The sequence below is a fragment of the Colobus angolensis genome, unplaced genomic scaffold (assembly GCF_000951035.1).
Source record: "Colobus angolensis palliatus isolate OR3802 unplaced genomic scaffold, Cang.pa_1.0 Scaffold21, whole genome shotgun sequence".
In the NCBI taxonomy this organism is placed as follows: Eukaryota; Metazoa; Chordata; class Mammalia; order Primates; family Cercopithecidae; genus Colobus; species Colobus angolensis.
Window position 1 is genome coordinate 4,841,805 of NW_012115266.1, and position 27,255 is coordinate 4,869,059.

The 27,255-nt window shown below is 52.1% G+C and overlaps 3 protein-coding genes across 3 annotated transcripts in view; all 3 read right to left on the minus strand.

Moving 5' to 3' along the window:
- Positions 1 to 3,806, minus strand: part of POLA2 (polymerase (DNA directed), alpha 2, accessory subunit) — a 37,421-nt gene extending 33,615 nt beyond the window's left edge. Inside the window, exon 1 of the mRNA XM_011942519.1 lies at positions 3,195 to 3,806. Coding sequence (XP_011797909.1) covers positions 3,195 to 3,273 — 79 coding nt within the window. The 5' untranslated portion in view covers positions 3,274 to 3,806. The remainder of the gene's footprint in view (positions 1 to 3,194) is intronic.
- Positions 3,807 to 9,801: 5,995 nt separating this feature from the next.
- Positions 9,802 to 21,309, minus strand: SLC22A20 (solute carrier family 22, member 20). Its single transcript, XM_011942520.1, has 6 exons — positions 20,517 to 21,309; positions 20,339 to 20,469; positions 18,165 to 18,317; positions 13,234 to 13,358; positions 12,280 to 12,395; positions 9,802 to 10,277 (listed from the first exon to the last, which is right to left on the minus strand). Exons 1-6 carry the CDS (start codon positions 20,991 to 20,993, stop codon positions 10,128 to 10,130), a joined length of 1,152 nt encoding a protein of 383 aa, XP_011797910.1. The 5' UTR covers positions 20,994 to 21,309; the 3' UTR covers positions 9,802 to 10,127.
- A 1,783-nt stretch (positions 21,310 to 23,092) lies between these two features.
- The window catches only part of CAPN1 (calpain 1, (mu/I) large subunit), a 38,553-nt gene continuing 34,390 nt past the window's right edge, over positions 23,093 to 27,255 (minus strand). Inside the window, exons 14-19 of the mRNA XM_011942771.1 lie at positions 26,090 to 26,154; positions 25,557 to 25,625; positions 25,378 to 25,456; positions 24,632 to 24,748; positions 24,232 to 24,290; positions 23,093 to 23,844 (exon numbers count right to left, since the gene is read on the minus strand). Of these exons, the coding sequence (XP_011798161.1) occupies positions 23,818 to 23,844; positions 24,232 to 24,290; positions 24,632 to 24,748; positions 25,378 to 25,456; positions 25,557 to 25,625; positions 26,090 to 26,154 (416 nt within the window). The 3' untranslated portion in view covers positions 23,093 to 23,817. The remainder of the gene's footprint in view (positions 23,845 to 24,231; positions 24,291 to 24,631; positions 24,749 to 25,377; positions 25,457 to 25,556; positions 25,626 to 26,089; positions 26,155 to 27,255) is intronic.

Below are 27,255 nucleotides of genomic sequence, written 5' to 3' on the forward strand. Positions count from 1 at the left end.
TGGTCTCGATCTCTTGACCTTGTGATCTGCCCTCCTCGGCCTCCCAAAGTGCTGGGATCACAGGCATGAGCCACCGCGCCTGGCCAACCCTTTTGAAGTCTGCTTCAATTGGGAAGGAGAGAACTCAACTTCCTGTTGAGTTGGGAAGTCAGTGGGAAGTAGGGTCAACAGAGTATTTTAAAGGCAGAACTGGAAGCACATTTCTATACTAGTAGGAAAAAAATCTTGTAGCAAGAAAAATAGAAAATATGTAAGAGAGGAGAATTACCTGTGATGCCCTTAATTGCGTCAGAAGGAATGGGGTTTAGGAGTCAAGTGGAGGGCTTGGATTTTGCTAGGAATATGGAGAATTTATTCATTGTAATAGGAAAGAAGGCTAGGTATATGTCACAGATATGGGTCAGTGAGACGTAATGGTGGTTGCTGATGGAAGTTTTCTAATCTTCTATTTTTTTCAGCAAAAAAAAAATAGTAGTTTGTCAGCTGAGAGTGAAGGTGGGAGAGAAGGATGTTACAGGAGTAGGTGGAAAACAGTCACCTGGAAGACTCTGAAGAGACCAGGGGCCTGGCACAGTGGTTCACGCCTGTAATCCCAACACTTTCGGAAGCCAGGGTGGAGAGATCACCTGAGGTCAGGAGTTCAAGACCAGCCTGGCCAACATGGTGAAACCCCGTCTCTACTGAAAATACAAAAAGTAGGCCAGGAGCGGTGGCTCACACTTGTAATCCCAGCACTTTGGGAGGCCGAGGCGGGATGATCACCTGAGGTCAGGAGTTCAAGACCAGCCTGCCCAACATGGCGAAACTCTGTCTCTACTAAAAATACAAAAAATTAGCCGGGTGTGGTGGCAGGTGCCTGTAATCCCAGTTACTGAGGAGGCTGAGGCAGGAGAATTGCTTGAACCCAGGAGGTGGAGGTTGCAGTGAGCCAAGACTGCGCCACTGCACTCCAGCCTGGGTGACAAGAGAGAAACTCCATCTCAAAAAAACAAAACAACAACAACAAAAAGTAGCCGGGTGTGGTGGCGTGGACCTGTAATCCCAGCTACCCGGGAGGCTGTGGCAGAAGAATCACTGGAACGCGGGAGGCAGAGGCTGCAGTGGCTGAGATCACGCCGCTGCACTCCAGCCCGGGTGACAGAGCAAGACTCCATCTCAAAAAAAAAAAAAAAAGGTCCAGGCGCTGTGGCTCACGTCTGTAATCCCAGCACTTTGGGAGACCCAGGAGGGCAGATCATGAGGTCAGGAGATGGAGAGCATCCTGGCCAACATGGTGAAACCCCGTCTCTACTAAAAATACAAAAAATTAGCCAAGCATGGTGGTGCGTGCTTGTAGTCCCAGCTACTCAGGAGGCTGAAGCAGGAGAATCGCTTGAACCCAGGAGGCGGAAGTTGCAGTGAGCTGAGATCACACCACTGCACTCCAGCCTGGCAACAGAGTAAGATTCCATCTCAGGGGAAAAAAAAAAAAGAGACCAGGGAAATATGGTTTACTGTCAGGAAACATTAAGGTGCCATTGAGGTTACTGATAATCCAAAGTTCACAGTTCCAAAGCCATTGCCAATTTAGCTCTACATGAGATGAAAGCAATTGGCATCTTGGCCTGAAGCCTTTACAAATCTGGTTCACATAACTAATTTCTCACAAATCGGGTTCACATAACTAATTTCTCTCATGCTGATTTCATGTTTACCACATATATTTCTGACTATGATCAGGTTTTCCACTTAAGTCTTCTTTTTTTTTTTTGAGACAGGAGTCTCACTCTTGTTGCCCAGGCTAGAGTGCAATGGCGTGATCTCAGCTCACCACAACCTCCGCCTCGCAGGTTCAAGCGATTCTCTTGCCTCAGCCTCCTGAGTAGCTGGGATTGCAGGCATGTGCCATCACGCCTGGCTAATTTTGTATTTTTAGTAGAGACAGGGTTTCTCCGTGTTGGTCAGGCTGGTCTCGAACTCCTGACCTCAGGTTATCTGCCTGCCTCGGCCTCCCAAAGTGCTGGGATTACAGGCGTGTGCCACTGCGCCTGGCTAGTCTTCTTTTAAAAAGAGAAGGACGGAGCGCAGTGGCTCAGGCCTGTAATCCCAGCACTTTGGGAGGCCAAGGTGGGTGGATCACTTGAGGTCAGGAGTTTGAGAGCAGTCTGGCCAACATTGTGAAACCCTATCTCTATTAAAAATACAAAAAAAAAAAATTAGCCGGGCCTGGTGGTGGGCGCCTGTATTCCCGGCTACTTGGCAATATGAGGCAGGAGAGTTGCTTGAACCTGGGAGGTGAAGGCTGCAGTGAGCCAAGCTCACGCCACTGCACTCCAGCCTGGGTGATAAAGCAAGACAGTCTCAAAAAAAAAAAGAGAGAGAAGTATTCTGGTTTCTGAAACGAATTTCTCACCATAAATTAACATGTTTCGTTCTCTTTTTATATATAAGAAGTTCAAAGTGTTGAGTGGTTAAGGCAGGTGCACATTCACACGGATTCTAGAACTTCCTCATCTCCCGGGCTTTGCTTCAAATGACTCCTTACACTGATCTACAGCTTGACCAACACGATGTACCCGTATGATGCAGCTCGGGACTCCAAGGCAGGACACCTGGCTTCACAGACAGCTCAGGCAATTAGCTTTCCTTATCTGTTTCTCCATCTGTAAACAGAGGGAGCCAACAAGCTCCCTAAAGCCCCTTCCACAGCTCAAATTCAATTTTAGGAATCCACCTCAAGGGATTCATATTTGCACAGACCACCAACAGCTCTGATAAGAGAATTGATGGATCAGCAGAGGTTTAAGGTGTAGGCTGGAAAGGGAGGAGCCAAGAATAAAAAGCTACATTTCAAAACCCCCACATCTCTTGCTTCGTTACCGGGGCCTCAACAATTTCCAAACTCAGGTGCCACCGGGGCCGAGTCTCAATCTAGCACATCCCAATTCCGCCTTTCGAGAACTTCGAGTTGGTTTAAAATCGTGCTGCATATTCGTATTTTTGATTTGGCATCCAAGCGGTACCCGGTGGGCATTCCAAAGTGCCCACATCCTAAATCTCAAAACTCAAGTTTGATTCTTCATCTCACAGCCACCGAGAACTCCGCTCCAGGGGAGGGGGAAATTGGAAGCGCTCCCCTTTCGGTTCTAAGCTCCGAGGAACTCGGGCGAGAGCGTGGAACACTGCTGCGGGGCGGGAAGGGGTGCGGGACTCACATTTCTCAATTAGAGCCTCCTCGCAGTCTAGGCCGAAGATCTGCAGCTCCTCCGCCAGCTGCTGGGGGGATGCGGACATGGTCGCCCAAGCCAGGGGCCGGGAAGCAGGCCCACCCAGCTCCGACCTGTGCCCAAGAAACCCACGGGCCTGGCGAGCGATGAGCGCCTTTCCTTCTTATCCTTCCACCCTCCGCGGACCGTGACAGGAGGTGACTGGCCCAAGCAAGACCTCAGACCGTCAGAAGGCCCCGGCCGTCGGTCACAGAGAAATATGTTTTTAAAAAAAATGAAGGGGTGGCCCCCAAACGCCCTGAATGGAGGGAGCAGAAATCTCGAGAGGACGCTTTCCTGGAGAGAACGTCCTGCTTCCTAAAAGCTACCGCTGAGTTTCTCAGTGACGGTGGCAGAACAGAGTGGCCGGGAAAAACCCGCCAAATGGTTTGTGAAGCGCACGCATGCGCGAAACCCGGAGCCAACCCCAACCCTTCCCCTTGCTTTCCCCGGCTCATTCCGGGACCCCACGCGCGCACGCGCGGTCCAGGGCGCGTGCGCATCACCGGGCGTGTGGGCGTCTCTACGCACGCGCCTGGCGGCCAGCCAGTCGGCAGCTGCGCAGTTCTTTCTCACTGGGCGAGAAAGCCGGGTGTGACCCGCAACGTCCCGGGGTTACCTACACGGAAACTGAGTCTGTGTGCGGATACTTATTTTCTGGGCATCGGCTGCTCGGTGAAGCTCAGTGGCGCATGTTTGTCACCCTTTTGCCCTGTTCCGTGGTGCGCAGGCGCTGTCGTCCGCATGCCTTCAACTGTCTCAAACTTACTGTACCCCCTTCTCCATTCCCCTTGTCATCTCTGCCTGTTGTGCCCTTGGTTCATCCTAAAAGAATGGCCTCCGTGAGGAATCTGGTTGCCATGGTTATTATCGTGATTATCACCGTGGTGCCAGCCACAGTGATGGGTATGTTTTCTGAATCTGGGGCATTTTGGGGGATATGAGGTAGGAAAGTGACAGATAATTTAGTTGTGGACACGTTAAGTTTGAGTGCCTCTGGGATTTCCAGGTAGAGATTCCCAGTGGGTGACTGGAGGCTTGGGAGTGAAGGTAGGTCACTCAAGGACAGAGTTTAGGGGTAAGATGAGAAGAGGGTTCTCCGCTTAAAATACATCCTAATTCTTTGAGCCAAAAATCTCAACCGTAGGCGTCATACTCTGCTGGTGGGATGGTAGAGCGTTTCTAGAAAACAATTTAGCAATATGTATCGGGAGCCTTAAAAATGCCCATCCCAGGCCGGGTGCGGTGGCTCACGCCTGTAATCCCAGCACTTAAGGAGGCCGAGGCGGGCGGATCACTTGAGCCCAGGAGTTCAAGATCATTCTGGGCAACATGGCGAAAACCCTTCTCTATAAAAAATTAGCCGGCGGTGGTGGCGAGTTCCTGTGATCTCAGTTACTCCGGGAGTGAGGCAGGAGGATTGCTTGAGTTCGGGAGGTCGAGGCTGCAGTGAGTCATGATCGCCTCACTGCACTCCAGCCTGGGCAACAGAGCAAGATCGTGTCTCAGAAAGCAAACAAAGACCGAAGTACGTGTGACCTCTAGTCAGCCAATGGCTGCTTGGCTGTATTTTGAATTTAGGCCTAGTTAGCCATTCCGGATCCATCATGAACCTCTTTTAGGGTTCACACCCTTAAGCCTCAAATGTTTACTATCTGGCTCTTTATGGAAAATGTTTGCCGTTCCCACCATCAGCAGTAACCTATGGATAGCAAATGTGTTACATACGTATTTTCCCCACCTTTTAGCTTTGTGTGTGTGTGTGTGTGTTTTCTACACAACATTGTACAATTATTTTCCTGTATGGGTTTTAGGTTTCCTGCTTTGTATAATAAGGTATCCTCGACCTAAACTTATGAAAATATTCTTCTAATTTTTGTTGTATTAATTTTACTTACGTTTTGCCTTTAGTTTGCTAATCCACCTAGAACTAACCTTATTTGTGATGTGAGGAAGGATTTAGCTTTTTTTTAATTCCTGACAAACAGCCAGCATGTCAACAGTTATACTTAGTAAATAAAACATTCTTCTCCAACTGACTTGAATTGTGATCTTGCATGTATCAAGTCCCCATAAGTACTTGAATCTGTTCTGTATTTTCTGTTTTATCCCACTGATTTATTTGTTGTCTTTTCTGTGTCAATATAATATTTTGATTGCAGGAGTAAATTAAGTGGGTTTTAGATCTGTGACATAGCCAAGTCCTAAAACAATAGTAGCTGAGACAAAACCGAATTTTATTTTTCTGTCAGGTAAAATAATTTCAGAGATAGGTAGCCCAGCGCTAAAATGGTGGCTTCACGTTCATCAGGCCTCCATCTTTCCGCTCCACTGTCCTCGAATTAATCTGCATCCTTCCGGTCACCTCGTAGTACAAGATGGCTTCCGGAATTCCAGCCGCCAGACTCACGCTCCATTCCAGGTGGCAGAAAGCAGGAAGAAGAAAGGGCAAATACAACTTAAAAACAAACAAGAAGGCCGGGCGCGGTGGCTCAAGCCTGTAATCCCAGCACTTTGGGAGGCCGAGACGGGCGGATCACGAGGTCAGGAGATCGAGACCATCCTGGCTAACACGGTGAAACCCCGTCTCTACTAAAAATATAAAAAAAACTAGCCGGGCGAGGTGGCGGGCGCCTGTAGTCCCAGCTACTCCGGAGGCTGAGGCGGGAGAATGGCGTGAACCCGGGAGGCGGAGCTTGCAGTGAGCTGAGATCCGGCCACTGCACTCCAGCCTGGGCGAGAGAGCGAGACTCCGTCTCAAAAAAAAAAAAAAAAAAAACAAGAAAAGAGAGTGAAAAGAGAAATGAAACAAAAATGGAAAAAGAAACAAAAAAATGACTTTTGCAAACCGTTGTCTATCCATTTTTGAAGAGGAGTCCTTCTAGAAATCCCAACCACTTTTGCTTAGACTTTAGCCACATAGCCATATCTTTTTTTATTTATTTATTTTTATTTTTTTTTTATAGCCATATCTTTAAAGGAGGTTGGGAAAGCCTCCTTATAAGTTATATTGTAATATTATTGAGGAAACACATTGCTACCCCATGAATATACAAATTTTGTTGCTAAGAAAGGAGTTAATACTAAGTAAGCACTTAGTAGTGTTTGCCCCAAGTAGCTTTATAGTAACTTCCCAAAACTGTTGAAGCATTTTACTATTTTTTTTTTTTGAGACAGGATCTTGCTCTGTTGCCCAGGCTGGAAGGCAGTGGTGTGATCAAGCTCGCTGCAGCCTCAGTCTCCTGGGTTCAAGTGATCCCCCAACCTCAGTCTTCTAAGTAGTGGGGACTACAGGCAGGCACCACCACACCTGGCTGTTTTGTTTTTGTTTTTGTTTTTGTTTTTGAGACAGTGTCTCACTCTCTTGCCAGGCTGGAGTGCAGTGGAGTGGTCTCAGCTCACTGCAACCTCTGCCTTCCAGATTCAAGCGATTCTTGTGCCTCAGCCTCCCGAGTAGCTGGGATTACAAGCGCCCACCACCACACCCAGCTAATTTTGTATTTTTAGTAGAGATGGGGTTTCACCATGTTGGCCAGGCTGGTCTCAAGCTCCTGACCTCAGGTGATCCACCAGTCTCGGCCTCCCAAAGTGCTGAGATTACAGGCGTAAGCCACGACTCCCAGCCTTGGACATATTTCTTGCAACCAGTCACTTTGACCAAATTCTCTTATTAATATTAATGTTTTAGGAGAATCTCAGATTTCCTAGATTATAAAAACATTTACAAATAAAAATATATTTTTCCCTTCCTCTCAAATATTGATACTAATCATTTTATTTTCCTGTCTTGGTGCATTGAACCAAACCTTGGAATCGTTGTTGAATCACAGTAGGCATCCTTGCCTTCTTCCTGTTTCTGGTGGCACTGGCTTCAGCATGGCCTCCTTTGGTGTGATGGGTGTTATTGGGTTGTGTTAAAAGTGCATAATCTGCACTTTGGGAGGCTGAGGCAGGTGGATCACCCAAGGTCAGGAGTTTGAGACCAGCCTGGCCAACATGGTGAAACCTCGTCTCTACTAAAAATACAAAAAATTAGCCGGGCATGGCCAGGCACGTGACTCACGCCTGTAATCCCAGGACTTTGGGAGGCTGAGGCGGGTGGATCACGAGGTCAGGAGTTCGAGACCAGCCTGGCCAACATAGCGAAACCCTGTCTCTACTAAAAATACAAAAATTAGCCGAGTACGATGGCGGGTGCCTGTAATCCCAGCTACTCGGGAGGCTGAGGCAGGAGCATCACGTGAACCAGGGAGGCAGAGGTTGCAGTTAGCCAAGATTATGCCACTACACTCCAGCCTGAGCAACAGAGTGAGATTCTGTCTCAAAAAAAAAAAAAATTAGTCGAGCGTGGTGTCAGGTGCCTGTAATCCCATCTACTCAAGAGGCTGAGGCAGGAGAATCGCTTGAACCTGGGAGGCGGAGATTGCAGTAAGCTGCGGTTACGCCACTGCACTCCAACCTGGGCAACAGAGCAAGACTCTCTCATAAAGAGTTCCCTTTTCTTCACATCCTTGCCAACATCAATAATGTTTTTATTCAAATTTTCTTCCTCCCAAATTTTCTTTCTTCCCCATGCTGTTATCTGAAACTAAGGCTTTCTGCATTGTGGGAGGCAAGATTTTAAAAACAAAGCTTGGGCCGGGCACGATGATTCACGCCTGTAATCCCAGCACTTTGGGAGGCCGGGCAGGCAGATCGCCTGAGGTCAGGAGTTCAAGACCAGCCTGGCCAACATGGGAAACCCCATCTCTACTAAAAACACAAAAATTAGCTGGGCATGGTGGTGGGTGCCTGTAATCACAGCTTACTTAGGAGGCTGAGGCAGGAGAATCGCTTGAACCCAAGAGGTGGAGGTTGCAGTGAGCCAAGGCTGCACCACTGTACTCCAGCCTGGGTGACAGAGCAAGATTCTGTCTGAAAAAAAATCCAAAGCGCTGAACCTTGAACCTATTAGCAACTGTTTATTGAGTTACTACTATATCTGAGGCACTGAGTTAGACCCGTGGTGAAGGTGGTGGGAGCTCAGAGGGAATAATAACAGCAGCTGGGATGGGTACCTTGTTGGCCACCTCCCCCACGTTATCTTTACTCTTTAGGCAGCCCTGTGTGCCATGACTGTTCCCACCCTCCCATAGTTCTCCCTATGGAGGCCAATGTCATCTGCTTAAAATTTAAATCTGATCATGTCAGCATTCCTCGTCCCCTTAGAACCCTGTCAGTGAGTTTCTCTTACTTTTAGGATGAAGATTAAGCCTCTCAACCTGACCCAAGAGGCCTTTTTCTTGTTCTTTTTTTTGAGACGGAGTCTCGCTCTGTTGCCCAGCCTGGAGTGCAGTAATGTGATCTCGGCTCACTGCAAACTTCGCCTCCTGAGCTCAAGCAATTCTCCTGCCTCAGCCTCCTAAGTAGCTGGGACTACAGGTGTGCACCACCACATGTGGCTAATTTTTATATTTTCAGTAGAGATGGAGTTTCACCATGTTGGACAGGCTGGTCTCGAACTCCTGACTCAGGTGATCCACCCACCTCGGCCTCCCAAAGTGCTGGGATTACAGGCGTGAGCCACCACACCCAGCCACTATTAAATCCATTTCTATAGGAATGTGTGTATGTGTGTGTGTGTAAGTATGTGGGTGTCATGGATGTACCTTAGTACATGTATCTTCAAGGGTATAAATTCATGCCTGACAGAAATGGGAGATGGGAGATGTTCAGAGGTGGAAGGGAGAGTAGGTTGAGAGAAATATTCACTTGTATATCTGATAACAGAAAACAACTCGCATTCAGGCATTGTTCTACCTCCTTTACAGACTAATTTTCACAACAACCTTATGTGGTAGGTTCTATTATGATGCCCATGTTACAAATGGATAAACTGAGGCACAGAGAGGTTAAGTAACTTGCCCAGGATCACAAAGTCAGTAAGTGGCAGAGCTGAGATTCAAACTGAAGGAGCAGTTTCCACAGTCCTGCTTCTTAGCCAATACGCTACACTGCCTATCTGTTTCTGGATTCTTTGGGGGAAAAAAAAAAGTTTTTAACAATGAATATACATGCTTTTCAGAATTTAGAGAAAAACCACAAGGTGGTTCAAGCCTGTTATTCCAACACTTTGCGAGACCAAGGGGGAGGATCTCTTCAGTCCAGGAGTTCTAGACCAGCCTGGGCGACATTGCAAGACCTCACCCCATCTCTATTTTAAAAAATTAGCCCGGGCTTGGTGGCAGGCACCTGTAGTCCTAGCTACTACAGAGGCTGCTGTGGGAGGATCGTTTGAGCCCGGGAGGTCAAGGCTGCAGTGAGCTACGATTGTGCGGCTGCACTCCAGCCTGGGTGCCAGAGCAAGACTTTGTCTCAATCAAATCAATCAACCAGTAAAGAAAAAAATCCCAGTTAATTGAAGGCTTTTACAATAGGGTTTGTGGAAGTTTGTGAAAGTTCACCAGTTCCTAACAATTCCTCTTTCTCCTCCCTCATCCTTTTTCCAACCCCAGGACTCCCCATCCCCACCTCAACCCAGACACACTGGCGAGGAAGGGGTAGGGGGCACGCTCGCCGCCTCCCTCTCCCCAAAGCCAGGACTGTGCAATTGATCCCAGGCGCGAGCCTGGCGTGGCTCCCAGCCGGCAGCGAAGCGAAACATTTGGAAATGGTCCCGATTTTCCGGGTGCGGTTGGTAAGTCCTAGCGTGCACGAACCAAACCTGCGGTGCCTGGGGCAGCTTTGAGCGGGTCGGGTCGGGTCGGCTCCATGGGAGAATGGCCCCACCTGCAGGCAGAGAGCTCCGGATGGCTGCCGAGTCACTTTCTCAACAAAAACGGGCTTTTGCTTACTCTTTCCAGAAGGATCTAAGACAGGACTTTCAGCTCTGGTGTTTTGAACTCAGGATCTGTTTCTCCTTCGCGGAAAGAGGAAGGTGGAGGAAAGGCCAGCCCAGGCCGGAGGGGCTACCGCAGGAAGATACCCCTTCCTGGACTCGGGTTCGCAGGAGCCCCCTCGCTCCCCAGAGCCAGAACTGCGCTGCCTGCCACGCTGTTGGGGACAGAAGCCCTCACAGCCTCCCAGAGTCGGGGGCCGTCCCATCTTCCCAGTACACAGGGGCCACAGCCCCAAATCCAAACCAGAGGAAAGACTCTATACCCTAGAGCTTCCCAGGGGCCACCTGTGGTTTAAGTGCTTTATGTGCCGTAACTGTTTGTGTGGTTTTTTTTGTTTTGTTTTTCTGCAGTCTGTCACCTAGGCTGGAGTGCAGCGGTGAGATCACAGAGCACTGCAGCCTCCAACTCCTGCGTTCAAGCGATTCTCCCACTTCAGCGTCCCAAGTAGCTGGAACCACAGGTACAGCCCTCCACGCCCGCTGGCGGGGAGTCTCCCTATGTTGACCAGGCTGGTCTGGAACTCCTGGGCTCAAACAATCCTCCCTCCTCTGCCTGTCATAGTGCTGGGATTACACACATGAGTCACCAGGGCTGGCCTCATGTCTTAACTCTGGATCCTCACAAGGACCTTACAGATGTAGGAAAGAGGCCCCAGGAGGCTGGGCTCCCTTACTTGCTCAGGTCACATGGATAGTCTGGCCTCAGAGCCCAGCTGATATCTACTAAAAGCGACTCCCCAGTCTGCTACAGAAAACAGTTTCCCGCCTCTACTAAAAATACAAAAATTAGCTGGGTGTGGTGGTGCGTGCCTGTAGTCCTATCTACTTGGGAGGCTGAGGCAGGAGAATCGCTTGAACCCGGGAGGCGGAGGTTGCAGTGAGCCAAGATCGCACCACTGCACTCCAGCCTGGAGACAGAGGGAGACTCCGTCTCAAAAAAAAAAGAAAGGCCGGGCGCGGTGGCTCAAGCCTGTAATCCCAGCACTTTGGGAGGCCGAGACAGGCGGATCACGAGGTCAGGAGATCGAGACCATCCTGCTAACCCGGTGAAACCCCGTCTCTACTAAAAACTACAAAAAACTAGCCGGGTGAGGTGGCGGCGCCTGTAGTCTCAGCTACTTGGGAGGCTGAGGCAGGAGAATGGCGTAAACCCGGGAGGCGGAGCTCACAGTGAGCTGAGGTCTGGCCACTGCACTCTAGCCTGGGCGATAGAGCGAGACTCCGTCTCAAAAAAAAAAAAAAAAAAAAAGAAAGAGAGAGGGGAAGAAGAAAGAGAAAGAAAGAAAGAAAGAAAGAAAGGAAGGAAGGAAGGAAGGAAGGAAGAGAAGGAGGGAGGGAAGGAAGGAAAGGAAGGAAAGAAAGAAAGAAAGGAAAGAAAGAAAGAAAAAGAAAGAAAGAAAGAGAGAGAGAGAAAACAGATAGTAATTCATTGCCTGCAGTCCCTGTTGGTATCAATACCAGTTATTTAAATGTGCAGGAAATCCAGCGGAATGAAATCAACACAGTTGTTTTTTATCAGCCCTTCCCCTTAGGATTTGTCAGCTTCCAGTAGGTGGCGCTACTGCATATGGGCTGCCTTTGTATTTTTGCCCATTTCACATCTTCATGCCTGTGAACCTGTTAGGAATTCCTTCCTGCCCACCTTGCAAACTTGATTAACCATCTTTTAAAACTAGTCTAAATGCTATCTCCTACCTGAAGCCCTCAGCAGCCCCAACTAGCAGAAATGCTGTCAAGATACTTGTCTCACTGCATGGAAATTACGATTTTCCTGTCTATTGCCTTCTGGATCCAGAAGTGTTTTTTCCAGAGTGCGACACTTCCCAGAATCCACTGGAGAGCCAGCCCCAGGGGCATATCAGGATGGGACAAGTCACATTCTGGAAAAGCTGCCTTGGTGAGTCCAGTAGTCCTCCCACCCAGGTGAGACCCACTGCCAAGAAATGGGGTTCCTGGGTTAGCACCATATCTCATCTGTCACCACATCTCAGTGTCCAGCAGAGGCCGGGTGCTGGAAAAAGGGTGTGGGAAGAGTTTGAGTTCACATGGCTCACCTGCTCATTGCATTACGAGTATTTCAGAACAGAGTTTTTCAGTGGGGGCAGAGAGCATGCCCCTGCCTTGGGTGAAAGACTCGGGCATGAGCCTGTCACCTACCAGATCACCATGAGACAGCACGTGACTTTGCGGATGGCCGGGGTTCGGAAGAGGTCCAAGATTGAGTTGGAGGTGTGGACACTTGCAAACTCGCTCTGGATGTAGGAGCTCACCACCTAAGTGAGAAGAGTCTGCTCAGGGGAATCGAGGGAGCTGGGACCCCACCTCCCTGCAGGGAACCCCTTTATCTGTGTGGAGGAGAGCTGGGGTTGAGATCTTTGGTGAGGTGGCCGGCCCTTGTCTCCTCTCCATCCAAGGACTGACGGCACTTGAGGGGCTGTTTCCAGGGTGTTGAGAAGCTCCAACACGAACCCCAACAGCACTCAGGTTCTGTGGTTCTGGAGGGCCTCCCACCCCGTTCCTGGTATAGACTTGAAGACTGTGTCAGATAAGAGCAGGGGTTCCGAGTGGTACTGCCACTTCCTACTGTATGTTCTCAGGCAAGTTACCTGACCTGTCCCCACTTCAATTTCCTCATTGGCAAAAATAAGACATGAAATGAGGTTACGTACATAAAGCTCTTAGCCTAGTGCCTGGCATGGGGCTTGAGAAATTATGCGTATTGACAATAAATGGTAACTATCTTATAATAAATGGTATTTATGATAGTACTTTTGTGCAGTAATTTTACTTTGTGGTTGCTATTTTAATAATTTTAGTTTATCATTTTATTAAAATTTCAACTGGATGTCAAGGTTAATAGGGTTATTTCCTCATTGCAAAGATGGATCAAATGATGAGCAAAGCAGTTAAATTATTTATCCTAAATCACACAGTCATTCAATACCTAGACAACATCTTTCACACATCAGAACTCTGCCTGTACTGTGTATTCCCAGTGTCTACACCTGGATGGCACGTGAGTCCTGGGAAGTTGCTAAATTCTAGTACAACTGGAGGTTGCCAGCAAGACTGAAGACTGTTCCCACCCTTCCTTCCTCCCAGCTCGCTCACCTCCTTGATCAGCCTTTCCCCTTCCTCCTTCCTCCCATTCATTGCAGCCACCTTCTGCAGATTCTGTACAGCTAACTGGGACTTGCCATGCAGGAGGAGCCAGCGGGATGACTCTGGAAGCCACCTGGGATCGAGAGGAGGAAGAAGAAGGATCTGGGGCTGGGTAGAGCTCATTCTGTTCCCCAAACCCAATAGCTCCTTGTCCACCTTCTTTCAGACCCAGAAAAGGTGACCTGTCCTCCTGTCTGTTGCATCAGGAAGTCTGGGGGCCATGCCAGCTTCCCTTTTTTTGCAGCATATCATACAGAGACTCACTGAATAGTATTTAAAGACTACAGAGGACTTGACCAGGCACGGTGGCTCACATCTGTAATCCCAGCACTTTGGGAGGCCCAGGAGGGTAGATCAACTGAGGTCAGGAGTTCAAGACCAGCCTGGCCAACATAATGAAACCCTGTCTCTACTAAAAATACAAAAAAAACTAGCCAGGCATGGTAGTGTGTGCCTGTAATCACAGCTACTCGGGAGGCTGAGACAGGAGAACCACTTGAACCTGGGAGGTGGATGTTGCAGAGCCGAGATCGCTCCATTGTACTCCAGCCTGGGCAACAGAGAGAGACTCCATCTCAAAAACAAAACAAAACAAAACAAAAAACAAACAAACAAACAAAAACTACAGAGGACTTAGGATTTCAACAGACCCATGGTTTTTCTTTTTTTAGGCGGAGTCTCACTCTGTTGCCCAGGGTGGAGTGCAGTGGCGCAATCTCGGCTCACTGCAACTTCCGCCTCCCGGATTGAAGTGATTCGCCTGCCTCAGCCTCCCGAGTAGCTGGGATTACAGCACCCACCACCATGTCCGGCTAATTTTATTTAATTAATTAATTTATTTATTTTTAGAGACGGGGTTTCACCATGTTGGCCAGGCTGGTCTCAAACTCCTGACCTCAAGTGATCTGCCTGCCTCAGTCTCCCAAAGTGCTAGGATTACAGGTGTGAGCCACCGCACCTGTCCCAGACCCGGTTTTGAATCTGGTTATGACCCCAGCTGTGTGGCCTTGAGTGAGTCATGGGCCCTCTCTGTAATGAGGCTGTGCCTCATTACCCTCTTATAAATGCCCAGTTATATTCTTATAACTTTATAAGTACTTAGAGTACTTATAAAGTGTTGAGGGATGTGAAGGAGTTGATGAAGGCAAAAGCTCTTGGGATGTTCCAGGGCGCCACACTAATGCAAGGGATTTTACCAGAGTGTCCCAGTAGCCATTCGTGAGGACTTGAGAGCTTGCAGCCTTCACGAATGCCTGCCATCCTTCGTGTCCCACGTCAAGTCCAACAAGTCCCGGTCACTGCACATCCCAACCTCTCACAGGGCCAGGTGAAGACTCGGCCACACAGGTGGACCCTCCCCTACCCCACTCTGTTCAGGACAAACCAAGAATAGAGGAAAAAGATCAGGAAAGGAGCAGAGACGGCAAACTGCAGGCACCGCCAGGGGCAAATCAGGTAGGCTATCCCCACCAGGATGAGCTGGCCCAGGGTGAAGGAGTACCCCAGCAAGATACCTGCCACGGTCCAGCCCCGGGTGGGCATCCACTCCACAACTGGGGAGAAAACAGTGACATGCAGTGGCATTCACCACATGTGGTTAATTCACCACACCCCCCTTATGATTCTGACAGCTTAAACTCATTCCGGAGACCTGCTGAGACACAGGCAAAGGTGTCCTTACTGCACTCCAGATAAATTCTAAATGGATCAAAGAACTCAACAAACAATAAAACCACAACAATGCCGGAAGAAATCAGGGGAGATTATTTTACAATCTTAGAGTAGGGAAAGGCTTTTCCAAGGACATCACAAAACCCAGAGGCAATAAAAGGGGGGGTTGACAAACTTGGAGTTGTAAAAATAAAAAATGTCTGCATCGGAATAACACAAAACAAAACACCATAAGTCAAGTCAAAAAAAGTCAACAAAAAACATAAAAATATAGTTGTAACCCAACTAACAGATAAAGGATTAATTTTGGGCTGGGCGCGGTGGCTCACTCCTGTAATCCCAGCACTTTGAGAGGCTGAGGTGGGTGAATCACCTGAGGTCAGGAGTTTGAGACAAGCCTGGACAACATGGCGAAACCCTGTCTCTACTAAAAATACAAAAATTAGCCGGGCATGGTGGTGTGTGCCTGTAATCTCAGCTACTCGAGTGGCTGAGGCACGAGAATCGCTTGAACCTGGGAGACGAAGGTTGCAGTGAGCTGAAATTAATTGGACCGCTACACTCCAGCCTGGGTGACAGAGCTAGACTCTCTCTCAAAAAATAAAAAAAGAAAGAAAGAAGAAAGACTAATTTCCCTAATACTGGAAGAGTTTTCACAAATCAATTAGAAAACAGCCAACAAAGCTAAAAGGAAAATGGGCACAGGTGCTCAACCCCATGCAAAGACAGAAAACACTAATTTTTGTAAATAGCAAAACTTGGAACAACCTGAATGTCCATCTACAGGGGACTGGTTAAATAATGACGACACACTCTTACGAGGCAGCTGTAACGAATTAATGAGGAAGCTTCTTCCCAGTGGGCAAGAAGCCCGTGCATCCAGCCCCTCAGCAAATCCTTCAGAACTGAGCTGGAATCTGAGCTCTCCTCGCTGCCTCCACTGCTGCCACCGTGGCCCAGCTCAACCTGGTCTCTTGCTTGATGACAGCAGTAGCCCCTTAACCGGCCTCCCTGCTTCTGTCCTGGTGTCACATGGCAGCCAGATAAATCTTATCAGATCTCAAATTCTAAATCAGGTCGGGTGTCTCCCTGGTCAAAATCCTCCAGTGGCTCTTGTCTCATTCAGAGGCAAAGCCGAAGTCCTAGAATGCTGGCCACAGGTCCTGCAGAACTGCCCTCCCCGAACTCACCTGTCGCCCACCTCCCAACTCTGCTTCAGCCAAGGGCCCTCCTTGCTCTCCACCCTGGCACACTTTCCCCGGCAGGGCCTCTGCCTGGCAGTTCCCTCTGCCTGGAATGTTCTACCCCAGAAACCTGCAGGGCTCATTCCCTCAACTCCTTCCAGTTTTGCTCAAAATGACCCCTTTTCAGTGCAGTCTTTCCCAAACCACGCTAATTAAAACTGCACACCCCTCTCCTCCAACCCGCCCATTCTTTGTGGGGTTTTTCCTTTGTTTTATTGAGGCAGAGTCTCGCTCTGTCACCCAGGCTGGAGTGCAGTGGTGTGATCTCGGCTCACAGCAACCTCCGCCTCCCGGGTCAAGCAATTCTCTTGCCTCAGTCTCCCGAGTAGCTGGGATTATAGGCGCCCGCCACCATGCCCGGCTAATTGTATTTGTAGTAGAGACAGGGTTTTACCATGTTGGCCAGGCTGGTCTCAAACTCCTGACCTCAGAGGATCTATCCGCCTTAGCCTCCCAAAGTGCTGGGATTACAGGCATGAGCCACCATGCCCGGGCAACCTGGCCATTTTTCTCCCCTTTCTAGGCTTCGGTTTTCCTCTGTAGCACTTACTGTCTTCGAACAAACTATATGATTTGTTATGCGTGGTGGTGATATCGCCCCTCGCTAGAACATGGGCCCCAAGGAGCGGGGCTTTGCTGTGTTCACCGCAACCTCTAGAGCCCCTCCTGGCACTAGGAGGTCCTCTATCAGGCAGTGGACCAGTGACAACTTGGTTAAGTGGAAGAATCAAGATACAGAACAGTGTGCACAGGAACAAACATGAGGGGAGGCATATATATATACATAGGCGGGGGGTCACTACACTTGTGTGACCCAAGGCAGGGCACGGCCTGTGGTGGGAGCTCCAGGGCACTTGACAGAATCTCTGCAAAGTCATCTTTATAGGCTGAGATGTCCTAAGACAGCGCCCGTCCTCTCTAGCCTCAGGAGGTGTTAAGAGGCTGGGCAGTCTCTGATGCGTGTGCGTGCGTGTGTGTGTGTGTGTCTATGTGTCTGTATGTGTCTGTGTAGGTGTTAGAGCCCATTCCAGCATGAAGTGGACCTCGGACACCTGTTTCAAGCCATGGCCGGATGCCCACCCTGCAGAGTGAGCTGTGTAGGCTGGGATTTGCTGAGATCCCACTTTGTGCTGGGAGAGGGAGGGGAGGTCAGGTGAGCTGGCCTGGTGGTTCCTGGTTCTCCAGTCCCAAGATTTCTCCCTGACCCTTGATATAAAAGACCCATCCTGTCTTTGCACAGCTGATGGTGGCAGCAGTTTCCGCGCCCAGTGATGTCCCCAGGAGCAAGCTAAGTGTTAAAATGAAGCATAGGTGGGTGACAGGCCTGTGTCCTGGGTGGGCTTCCTACTGCCCTACAATGCTTTCTCCAAGGACCACCCAGGGGCTACCCAGAACCAGGCCAGAGTGAGGACTGAGTCTGCCATTTATCACTTGGGGGCACAACACTCCAAGCTGGCATTAGGAGCCAGGTCTCCACCATGAAGCTGGGGAATCACCAGCCTTTTTAGAGTCACACAATTTCAGGGCTGGCTGCAGCCCTGGGGACCGTCATGGCTCACTCCCCTCCTGTGGCCCTGTGGCCTCTGTGTCCCCACACTAAGCCTGGAGACAATAGGTGCTTAGTAAGTGGTTATTGTTGGCTAATTCACAAATAAAATAAACCTAACCCTCTCAGTTTACAGATGAGTACACTAAAGCCCAGACCTGGGAAAGGCCATCCAGGGACTCCCTACTCACAGCCAGCAGGGCCACCACTACCCAGGAGCCCAGGTCCCCCAAGTCCAGAACTCTGGTGGGAGGCTTTGAGATGAGGTTGCTGGATGAGAATCCCAACAAAACAACATGAGAAAAATGTCCAACGACCCTGGATGTTGCCATCCCCGTGTCCCCCTGCCCCCCTGCCCCCCACCCGCCCCACTCTTTCAGGAGCCCCAGTCCTCGTCCTCTCCTCGGCTGGACTCACCCAGGGAGAGGGAGTTGAGGATGATGCCAGAGAAGGTCATGCCCATCAGGAACCGGAAGATGCAGTAGGCACTGAAGGAGCTGAAATACGCTGTGGCGGCCCCCGAAGCTGCCAGCTGCAGGTAGGACCAGACCAGGGGGGCCTTGCAGCCCAGCCTGAGTCCAGAGAATGGGCACAGGCATTAGGGTTTTGAGAGGCAGCAGCAGCATCCCCCAAGGAACAAATTGGCAGCCCACGCCTGCCCCTTCCACCTGAGCAGGGGCGTTATCAAGGCAGTCATGTCACGGGGAAGATGGGGTACCCCGCGAAAGCCACCCCTCCAAAACAGAAACTTGAAACTGCTGGGACCCAGGCTTCGTGGCAGAGGTTGGTCACAGACAAAGGGACATAGTGTAGAAGGAAGTTGGCAAGGAGATTTAGTCCAGGTTCAAGGAAAGGCAGGGATTCTACAAAGCCCCAGAGGGGCATGTGGCAGGTGGGGAGAGGTCACCTGAGCACTGTTCTGGCTAGAGAGAGGCCTCGAACCAGAACTCCCAGTGGGTGAGCCCTTGGCCAGTCCCCAGTGTGGGAGCAGGAGCCAGGGTTGAGTCTTTACGTGGACTAGAGGGTTGCCATGCCACAGAGGGGCCCAAGGACAGGATGGCAGGGTTATTTGCCCTATTTGCAAATGAGGGTCCACGGCCAGAGCTCACAACCCCAATTTGGCCAGGAGGGAAGCAGGCCAAGAAGGGAGGCAGCTTTTCTTCTCCACACACCCCATGACCCACTCGCTCACTCACTCACCCACCCACTCACCCACCCACTCACCCACTCCCTCACTCATTTCTTCATGCATTCTTTCATTCACTCATTCATTGTGACACAATGTTCATTGAGACACAATGTTCATTGATCATTAATCACCTCTAAGTGACAGGCCTGAGTTGAGGGCTGGTGACAAACGAGACACTCTGGATAAAACACAAGCTCACATGTAGAAAGACCAGGCTGTGTCATGACATGGTGTGATGAGGGCCTGAGGTGTGTGGCACAGGGAGCCATCTATACTCCAGAGTGTGGGGTGGGGTCCGGGAGGAGCCCCCAAACCTGAACTGAGAGAAGAAGGGCAGAGGAGAAGGGAGAGGGGAGAGAGAGCGAAGAGGAGGAAGGGGAAAGAGGTGCAGAGAGAGAGAGACGTGGGAGCCAACTTCAGAGCCATGAGCTGGCAGCACATCGCCGTCTGTCAATAGGGGTCAGTTAGGCCAGGCGCAGTGCTCACACCTGTAATCCCAGCACTTTAGGAGGTAGAGGGAGGAAGATTGCTTGAGCCCAGGAGTTTGAGACCAGCCTGGGCAACATAGTGAGACTCCATCTCTACTAAAAAAAAAAATTTTTTTTTAATTAGCTGTGTGTGTTGGTGGGTGCCTGTAGTCCCAGCTACTGGGGAGGCTGAAGCAGGAGGATCGTTCGAGCCCAGAAGGTCGAGGCTGCAGAGAGCTATGTTCGTACCTCAGCACTACAGCCTGGGTGACAGAGCGAGACCTCATCCTAAAAAATAAGGGGGAGCAACTTAGGGTTCGTACTGGCTCATGCATACAGTGGGATGTAGTGTAAAGACTAGGAGGGATGGGACAGCTCTTTCTGAAGAAATAGGAGAGGAGGCCTCCAAAGTGAAGAAAAAGCTGGGTACAGGACCATGTAGGGTGTACACCAGCATTTGCAAAAAAAAAAAAAGGATGGCTAGGCTTGTCACCTCAGCTACTTGGGAGACAGAGGCAGGAGAATTGCTTAAGCCTAGAAGTTTGAGACCAGCCTGGGCAATGTAGTGAGACCTCATCTCAAAGGAAAAAATGGGGGGACGTAAGAAGAAAACAAATACAAAACAGGAAAATAAAAATGGGGGAATAGAACATATACACCCACTTGCTTGACTGCACAGAATCATAAAATGTCTCTGGTAAAAGACACAGAAACCAGACTGCCCTCTGGGGATTACTGCAGGGAGGGGCAGAGGCAGGAAAGGGGTGATCCCCAGCATGCTCTTCTGTGCCTTTTGGGATTTGAAGCCATGTGAATGTACTATATGTATTATCTGTTTAAAATGCACAAATCAACTATAACAAAGAAAAATGAATGCAGAGGCCTAGGCTTTCTGGCCTGCACTGGGTGGCTGGGGCACTTCTCCCCACGGGCTCACCTGTCTGCCAGGCTGCCAAACACGGCAGCCCCCACCAGCACCCCGGCCATGTAGACAGATTGCTCCAGGTCTCGGAGAGTACGGGCCTCACACACCAGATCCCACCGCAGGGAAGACGTGAGCGCTTCAGTCTGGGCCTCGGCAGCAGCCCCCTCACACGCCCCCAGCCCCTTCTGACCTCCATCACGATGGTGGATGGGAAAACACTGTGGTTATAGACCCAGCCGTCCTTGCAGCCCTCCGTGGCCGCGTCCGGGCCGGAGGAGTTGGGGCTCAGCAGGGCCCACTGAGGCTTGGTGAAGCGCCAGCAGGGCTCAGGGGCCCCAAGCTGGTCCAGGGGTACGGTGGCCCTCAGCCAGGCCCCCGAGTCGTTGATGGAGGCCTCAGTGTGGTTGGCAGGGCCCCGGCAGTGGTGCGGGTGGACAGTGGCCGTGAAGTTCTGCAGGAAGTTGTGGCAGGCCAGCAGGCCGCAAGGCAGCAACAGCAGGGCCGTATGGATGAGCTGGAAGCGGCCCATGCTGCCCAGAGTGTCCAGCAGGTCTGTGAAGGCCATGGCCATAGGCCTGACCTGAGGCCCAGCCTGCCTGGCTTTATGTAGAGAGGCTGGGGAGGGGCCCTGGGAGTGGAACAGGCCAGGGGTGAGGACTGCAGACATCCTGTGCACCCTGTCAGAGGGCTCAGGTTACACTCCATAGGAGGGTTCAGGTGTCCCCACATCTGCAGGGCTCCCCTCCCCCATGCCCTTTCTCTAGGTCTCTCCATCTCTCACCCTGAGGGCCGAGTCACAGCCCACCACCCAGATCCGCAGGCCCAGCCGCCCTGCCCACTGCTCTCACCGGCAGGACCTCAGCAGTGAACGGAGCACCGTCACGTTCCCTTTCCTCCAGAGGACACCGAGGCATGTTTGGAAGCCCCGATTCCAGTCTTGGCACATGGGACACAGTCCCTGTCACTAGGCTCCAAATCGCAGCTGGAGCCTTAAGTGCTGAGAGTTCAGAATAATGGGGTGCAGTGGTTACAGCTGCTTACACTTCCCCACTTCCCAAGAAGGCAGGGACTTGGCTGCACAGGTGACACTTGGGAAAAAGCCCTTTTAAAATGCCCAAATAGGCCAGGCGTGGTGGCTCATACCTGTAATCCCAGCACTTTGGGAGGCTGAGGCAGGTGGATCACCTGAGGTCAGGAGTTCTAGACCAGCCTGGCCAACATGGTAAAACCGTCTCTACTAAAAATACAAAAGTTAGCCAGGCGTGGTGGCGGGCATCTGTAATCCCAGCTGCTTGGGAGGCTGAGGCAGGAGACTCGCTTGAACCTGGGAGGCGGAGGTTGCAGTGAACTGAGATCACGCCACTGCACTCCAGCCTGGGTAACAAAAGAGAAACTCCGTCAGAAAGAAGGACAGAAGCCGGGCGCGGTGGCTCAAGCCTGTAATCCCAGCACTTTGGGAGGCCGAGACGGGTGGATCACGAGGTCAGGAGATCGAGACCATCCTGGCTAACACGGTGAAACCCCATCTCTACTAAAAAATACAAAAAAAAAACTAGCCGGCTATGGTGGCGCCCGCCTGTAGTCCCAGCTACTCCGGAGGCTGAGGCAGGAGAATGGTGTAAACCCAGGAGGCGGAGCTTGCAGTGAGCTGAGATCAGGCCACTGCACTCCAGCCCGGGCGACAGAGCGAGACTCCGCCTCAAAAAAAAAAAAAAGAAAGAAAGAAGGATAGAAAGAGAGGAGAGAAGGGGAGGAAAGAAAGAAAGGAAAGCAAGCCTAAATAGGGCAGTCAGGAGGAAGCCCTGCTCTTCCCACTCCCACCTCAATGACTCAGCGGTTTTGAGAGGTTAGGACCCCAGGTCATTCAGACTCTGGTGTTCCCATCCCCTCATCAAATACAACCCAATCCGGAGAGCAAGTAAGGGTTTGAGCAAGATGTCGGGGCCCTGCACACTCTCCTGCCCTCCAGCCCCTCACACACCCGCCCAGGCTCCAGGAAGAGCTGAGCCACTGCCCTCACTGCTGAAGACCCTGAGCCCAACAGGACCTGGACTCCCAGTGAGGAGGTGACAAGGGCAAAATGCAAGCTCAAGACAGCAGCGTGCGGGCAGCCTGCCCCATGGGGCGCACAGGGGCCTCCACCTCCATCTCTGCCCCAACACTGGGGCCCACAGTAGCTGACAGCAGCCCACCCCCACCCTCCCCCACCTTGGCCTCTGCTCTGCATTTGCGACTTCGCCCCATCCCCTCTTCCTTCCCCCAAGCCACTCTTATCTCTGGTAAGAAAATCCCAGATCCCGGAAGGGCCTGGAGGGGCTTATATAAGTGCAGGTGTCTGGGTCACAGGGGCTCCCCACAGAAGGACCTGAAGGCGGCTCTGTGCTCTGGGGAGCTCCCTGGGGGACCGGGTGTGTGCTAAGTAGAGGTTTGAGTTTCAGCCAGAGCCTCACCTCAATGGGCTGAAGTGCGCAAGAAAGGTAGGGGTCAGGCCTCCTGGGCGGCGAGGAGGGCATGTAGGATCAGCAGAGTCATGTGGGACCTCAGCTGTGTGGCCCTGTCCCTGCAGCTGGGGCCCCTCCTTCCCAACCTCCCAGGGCCAGGGGTAGGCTTGCCCAGATACCCAGTACTCCAGTAGGGGGTTCAGGCTTCAGGTCAAGGGGAAAGAGATGGAAGGGTTGGAGGGGAGGGGTGAGCTGAGGCCACGAGCTGCCCCCGTGGGCCGGGGCCTGCAGGTGCCCTCCAGGCAGTAGACTGGGGAGAAACAAGTCACAGACAGATGTGGGGCCTTTTCCTTTATTATTTGGGGTTCCTCTATAGGGAACATGGGACCTCCCCACTCCAAGCCTAGTGCCTCTGGCACCCCCATAACCAGTACACAAGTCCCTGAAGAGTCCCCTTTAAAATCACTAATATAAAAAAGGAGCGAAGGAGGGAAGGCCGACCGCCCACAGATTGGGCAGCTCCAGGTCGGCAACAGGGCCAGGGAGGGACAGAGGGGGCATTGGCTTTGGCACAGGAAGGCACAGGCGTTCCCAGCCCCGGGGCCTCCCCGAGCCAGGAGGCGGCTCCACACGCCTGGACTGCAGACCGTGTAGAGCTAGTGGTTACAGTTTACAGTCTGCAGGCAAGGCCAGGCCGGTGCTGCTGAGTGGGTGGCCTCTGAAGTAAGGAGAGGGGACACATCAGGATGCTGGGGAAACCTGGGGCTGTCCCGAGGCAGGAACAAGCGAAAGCTGCCTTCCTGGCTTGGCAATGGGAGGGGCCCAGGGAGTCCATCCTGAGCCCATAGCTGGCGCAGGCAGGGGCCACACAGCTCTGCCCAGAGCAGATGAACGATGGTGGCTGGGAGGAGAGGGGACAGGAGGACGAGGCTGCCTCTCTGCTCCAAGGAAGGCACTTGCAGCTGGCGTGGCCTGGTGTGGTGTGGCAGGAGGCATGGCTTGGCAGATGAGAAGGGAGGGGAGCACGGCAAGGGGGACCGAGTCCCTGCCTCATGCAAACATGGTCAGCTGCAACCACTGCGGGAGAGCAGACAGGTCAGCCAGGGCCGCAGAAATGGCTGCCTGGCTTCTTCCCCACCCAAGCCCCAGGTCCAGCCCCCAACTCCACGGCTCAGGAGCCACCTCAGGGACCTCATGAAGTGGCTACTTTCTTACCTCCTCCACCCCCAGGAAACCAGAGTGCTGCTCCCATAGAGGCCTCCAAAGGCCTGGGTCTCCCCTCCTGCTCCTTTCCCAGAATCCAGACACCCCCACCCCAGCCTTTCAGGACTCGGGTGGCCTGGCCTTCAGGGTTGCCTCTGGGGCTCAGGCTCATTTCCAGGAAAGGACAGGAAACACTGGCCAGATAAGAAAACTCGATTGCCTGGACCTCTTCCCCCACCATGGGCCCAGGGAGGTTCCCACCTTAAACAAGTCAAACGTCACGACTCCATCCAGATCTGTGTCCAGAGTCTTGAAAAATCCTGTGTGTTCAAGAAAAGGTGATACACGGCTGAAAACTCAGTGGGACATTCACGCAGGGCCAGGCCTGGCCCCCTTCCTGCCTGGTCCCTCTCTACCTCCCCACAGTACCCCAAGCTGACACCCCTTGAAGCTGGGAAGCTTCACCCCTTCCTGCTGCCTGAGAAGCTGCCATCAACTCCTTCCCTCCCCAACTCTCCTGGCACTCAGCCATGGCCCCCCAAACCCAGAACCAGGCCTCGCTGGCACACATCCACAGCACTGGCCTGTATCTGCTGATCCACCCATCTGTCATTCCCCCCAGCTCCTTGGTGACGCGTTTGGGACGGAGCTGGACACTCACGGAACATGGTCTCTAGCCGCACCAGGCAGCACACGAAATTGTCAAAGTCGACCGCCAGATCGGGCTCCGAGTAGCGGGTGATGATGAGCTCATAAAGCTTTTTGTTGAGCTTGAAGCCTGGTCCAGGAGAGTGAGTGAAGGTCAGGGAGGTGCAGCCCCTGCCCAACAGGATGGGGGAGGGGTTGAGTCCCCAGGAGGGGGCTGGAGCTAGGCAGGGTGCTTGCGGCCTCTTCTTCTCCAGAAGGGGCATGAAGGCCTCCTGGGCAGGGCCAGTAGCTGTGAGGGGCTGGGCAAGTGAGTGCCAGTCTCTGGGCGCAGGTCATGCCAGGGAATCAGGAGCGGGCCAGTGAGGGCTCAGGGGTCCAGCTTAGTTTGTGCTGAATGCCCTGGCCTTGGGCTTAAGCGGGCTGGTGTGGGTGAGCCCTGCATCTCCCTCACTGGAGGCTCTGCCGCCTGGCTCTGCCCACTTCTGGCTGTGAGGCCTGAGGTCAGTCACTTTCCTTCTCTGAGCTTCTCCTTTGTCATGTGCACAGTGGGGATGGTAAAAGACCCTAGCCTCGTTAGGCTGCAGAGAGGAAGGAAGGAAGGAAACCCAGTAACGCACTTAGCTCAGTAACTGCGGGGAAAAGGACAAGATGGCTATTACCACGTCACCACCAGCACCGCGGGGACAAGGGTCTGGGGCATGGGAGCAGTGGGGCTACCTGTCCCAGGCCCCACAGGTGCCATCAGCCTTGGGGTCTCACCTGCCGACTCGATGGCCATCCGCATCTCATAGGCACTCATGCTGCCCGACTTGTCCAGGTCAAACTTCCGGAAGATGGACTGGGGTGGGGGCAGAGGGTGAGGGCCAGGCTGAGTCACCTGGCCCTTCCCGCCTGCCCGGCCCACACCTACACGACTGAGGCGAGTGGGCACAACCTACTAGGTAATTCCGGATGCGGTTCCACAGGATGTTGAACTCCACCAGGCCCAGCTTCCCATTGCCATCACGCTGGGTGGCCGTTAAGAAGGAAATTCCACCACTTAGACCAGGCATGGGAGAGAGTGGGCAACTGTGCGGAAGGGGACACGGCTGCAGAGCCAGCAAGCCGACTTGGGGTTGGGTGAGGAGAAGCAGCAAAAGCCACACACAGTCAGCCTACAGCCGGGCTTGCATCGTTCTGAGCTGGGCTGCAGTGGAGTGGGCTGGGGAGGGGTCAGAAACAGCACCAGCCTCAGGGTCAATGGAGACCCAGGTCTTGCTCCACCTTTCACTTGACACAGGTCTGTGCCTCAGTTTCTCCCTCCCAACCAACAGGAAGATGTCCAGGGAGGTATCTGAGCATGAGGCACTGTGTGTGTGTCCACACTTCACATGGCTCTGTCCCGTTCTCTGCATTGTCCTGGACAGTTTTCCCAGCACGGATACCTCCACCCAAAACCCCACTCAGGAGACAAAAGCAAATGGAAGGATACATCCATGAGGTTCACCATGCTGCGGCACGACTCTAGGCTGAAGCCCTTGGTCCGCAGGTCTTTGTCTGCAAGAAAAACCAATTCCAACATCTCCACCTAGCGAGATTCCTGCACCTGCCCCTACTGGGAGCACTGGGTGGGGCGGAGTCAGGGAAGCACAAATCCTGCCCAGTGGGTGCAATATCTGGCAGAGTAAGTGGGCAGGATTGTTTGTATCATCAGGAAGCACAGGTAAAGCATGTTAGCAATCAAGCCAAAGTCCCAACAGCCACAATTAATCCAAAGTAAAAGGAAACGAGTGTGAAACAGAAAAGTGCAAAATTGGGTAGAAAGATGGGGCAGGGCAGGGCTTGCTGCAGGCTAGGAGGGTAGGCAGTGCTTCACTAGCAAGGATAGGAGGAGAGAGGCTCTGGTTAAGGAAACCGTGTGGATGGAGGTCAGTGGCAACAAAGCTGAGGGGAGGGGAGCGGAGGGGAGGGGAGGGAAGGGATGGGGTTGCCAACAGTTGTCTGCACTGGGGAGTAAAGCCAGTCACATGGTATGCCCCAAGCCACTCAGCCTGGTCCAGGAGGCTTTGAGAGGAAGCGTAGACTTTTCCTTGGCACTAAGGTGCTGCTCCTGCTTTTTTTTTTTTTTTTTGAGACAGGGTCTTGCTGGGTTGCCCAGGCTGGAGTGCACTGATGTGATCACAGCTCACTGCAGCCTCAACCTCCCTGGGCTCAAGCCATCCTCCCAACTCAGCCTCCTGAGTAGCTGGGACTACAGGTGCACGCCACCAGGCCTGGCTAATTTTTGTACTTTTTTGTAGAGACAGGGTCTCTTCATATAGTCCAGGCTGGTCTTGAACTCCTGGACTGAAGCGACTCCTGCCTCAGCCTCCCAGAATGTTGGGACTACAGGTGTGAGCCACTGTGCCTGGCCAGGCTGTGCGTCTAATCTCACAAAGGCACAGCACCTGAGCACAGGGATTCTCAGGACGGCAGGTCAGGAGGAGGAGTATGGGATGGAAATGGCAGGAAACTGGGCTCAGAAAAACTGGAGGGTTCCCTGATTCATGCAGACCAAGGGGTGGGGTTCAGCTCAGTGTGTGGGCAGGGGCCTGGATTCTGATGTGGAAGAAATGGTGGGGTGGTGCGGCAGCCCCGCGGGGACTCACGTTTGCTGAT

Bases quoted from the DNA above. Each gene is read 5' to 3' on its own strand.
- SLC22A20 (XM_011942520.1), bottom strand. From the start codon at position 20,993: ATGTCTGCAGTCCTCACCCCTGGCCTGTTCCACTCCCAGGGCCCCTCC. The intron at 20,470-20,516 runs GTCAGAAGGGGC...GCCGAGGCCCAG, and splicing joins CATCCACCATCGTGATGGAG to ACTGAAGCGCTCACGTCTTC. The intron at 18,318-20,338 runs GTGAGCCCGTGG...CTCTGGACTCAG, and splicing joins TTTGGCAGCCTGGCAGACAG to GCTGGGCTGCAAGGCCCCCC.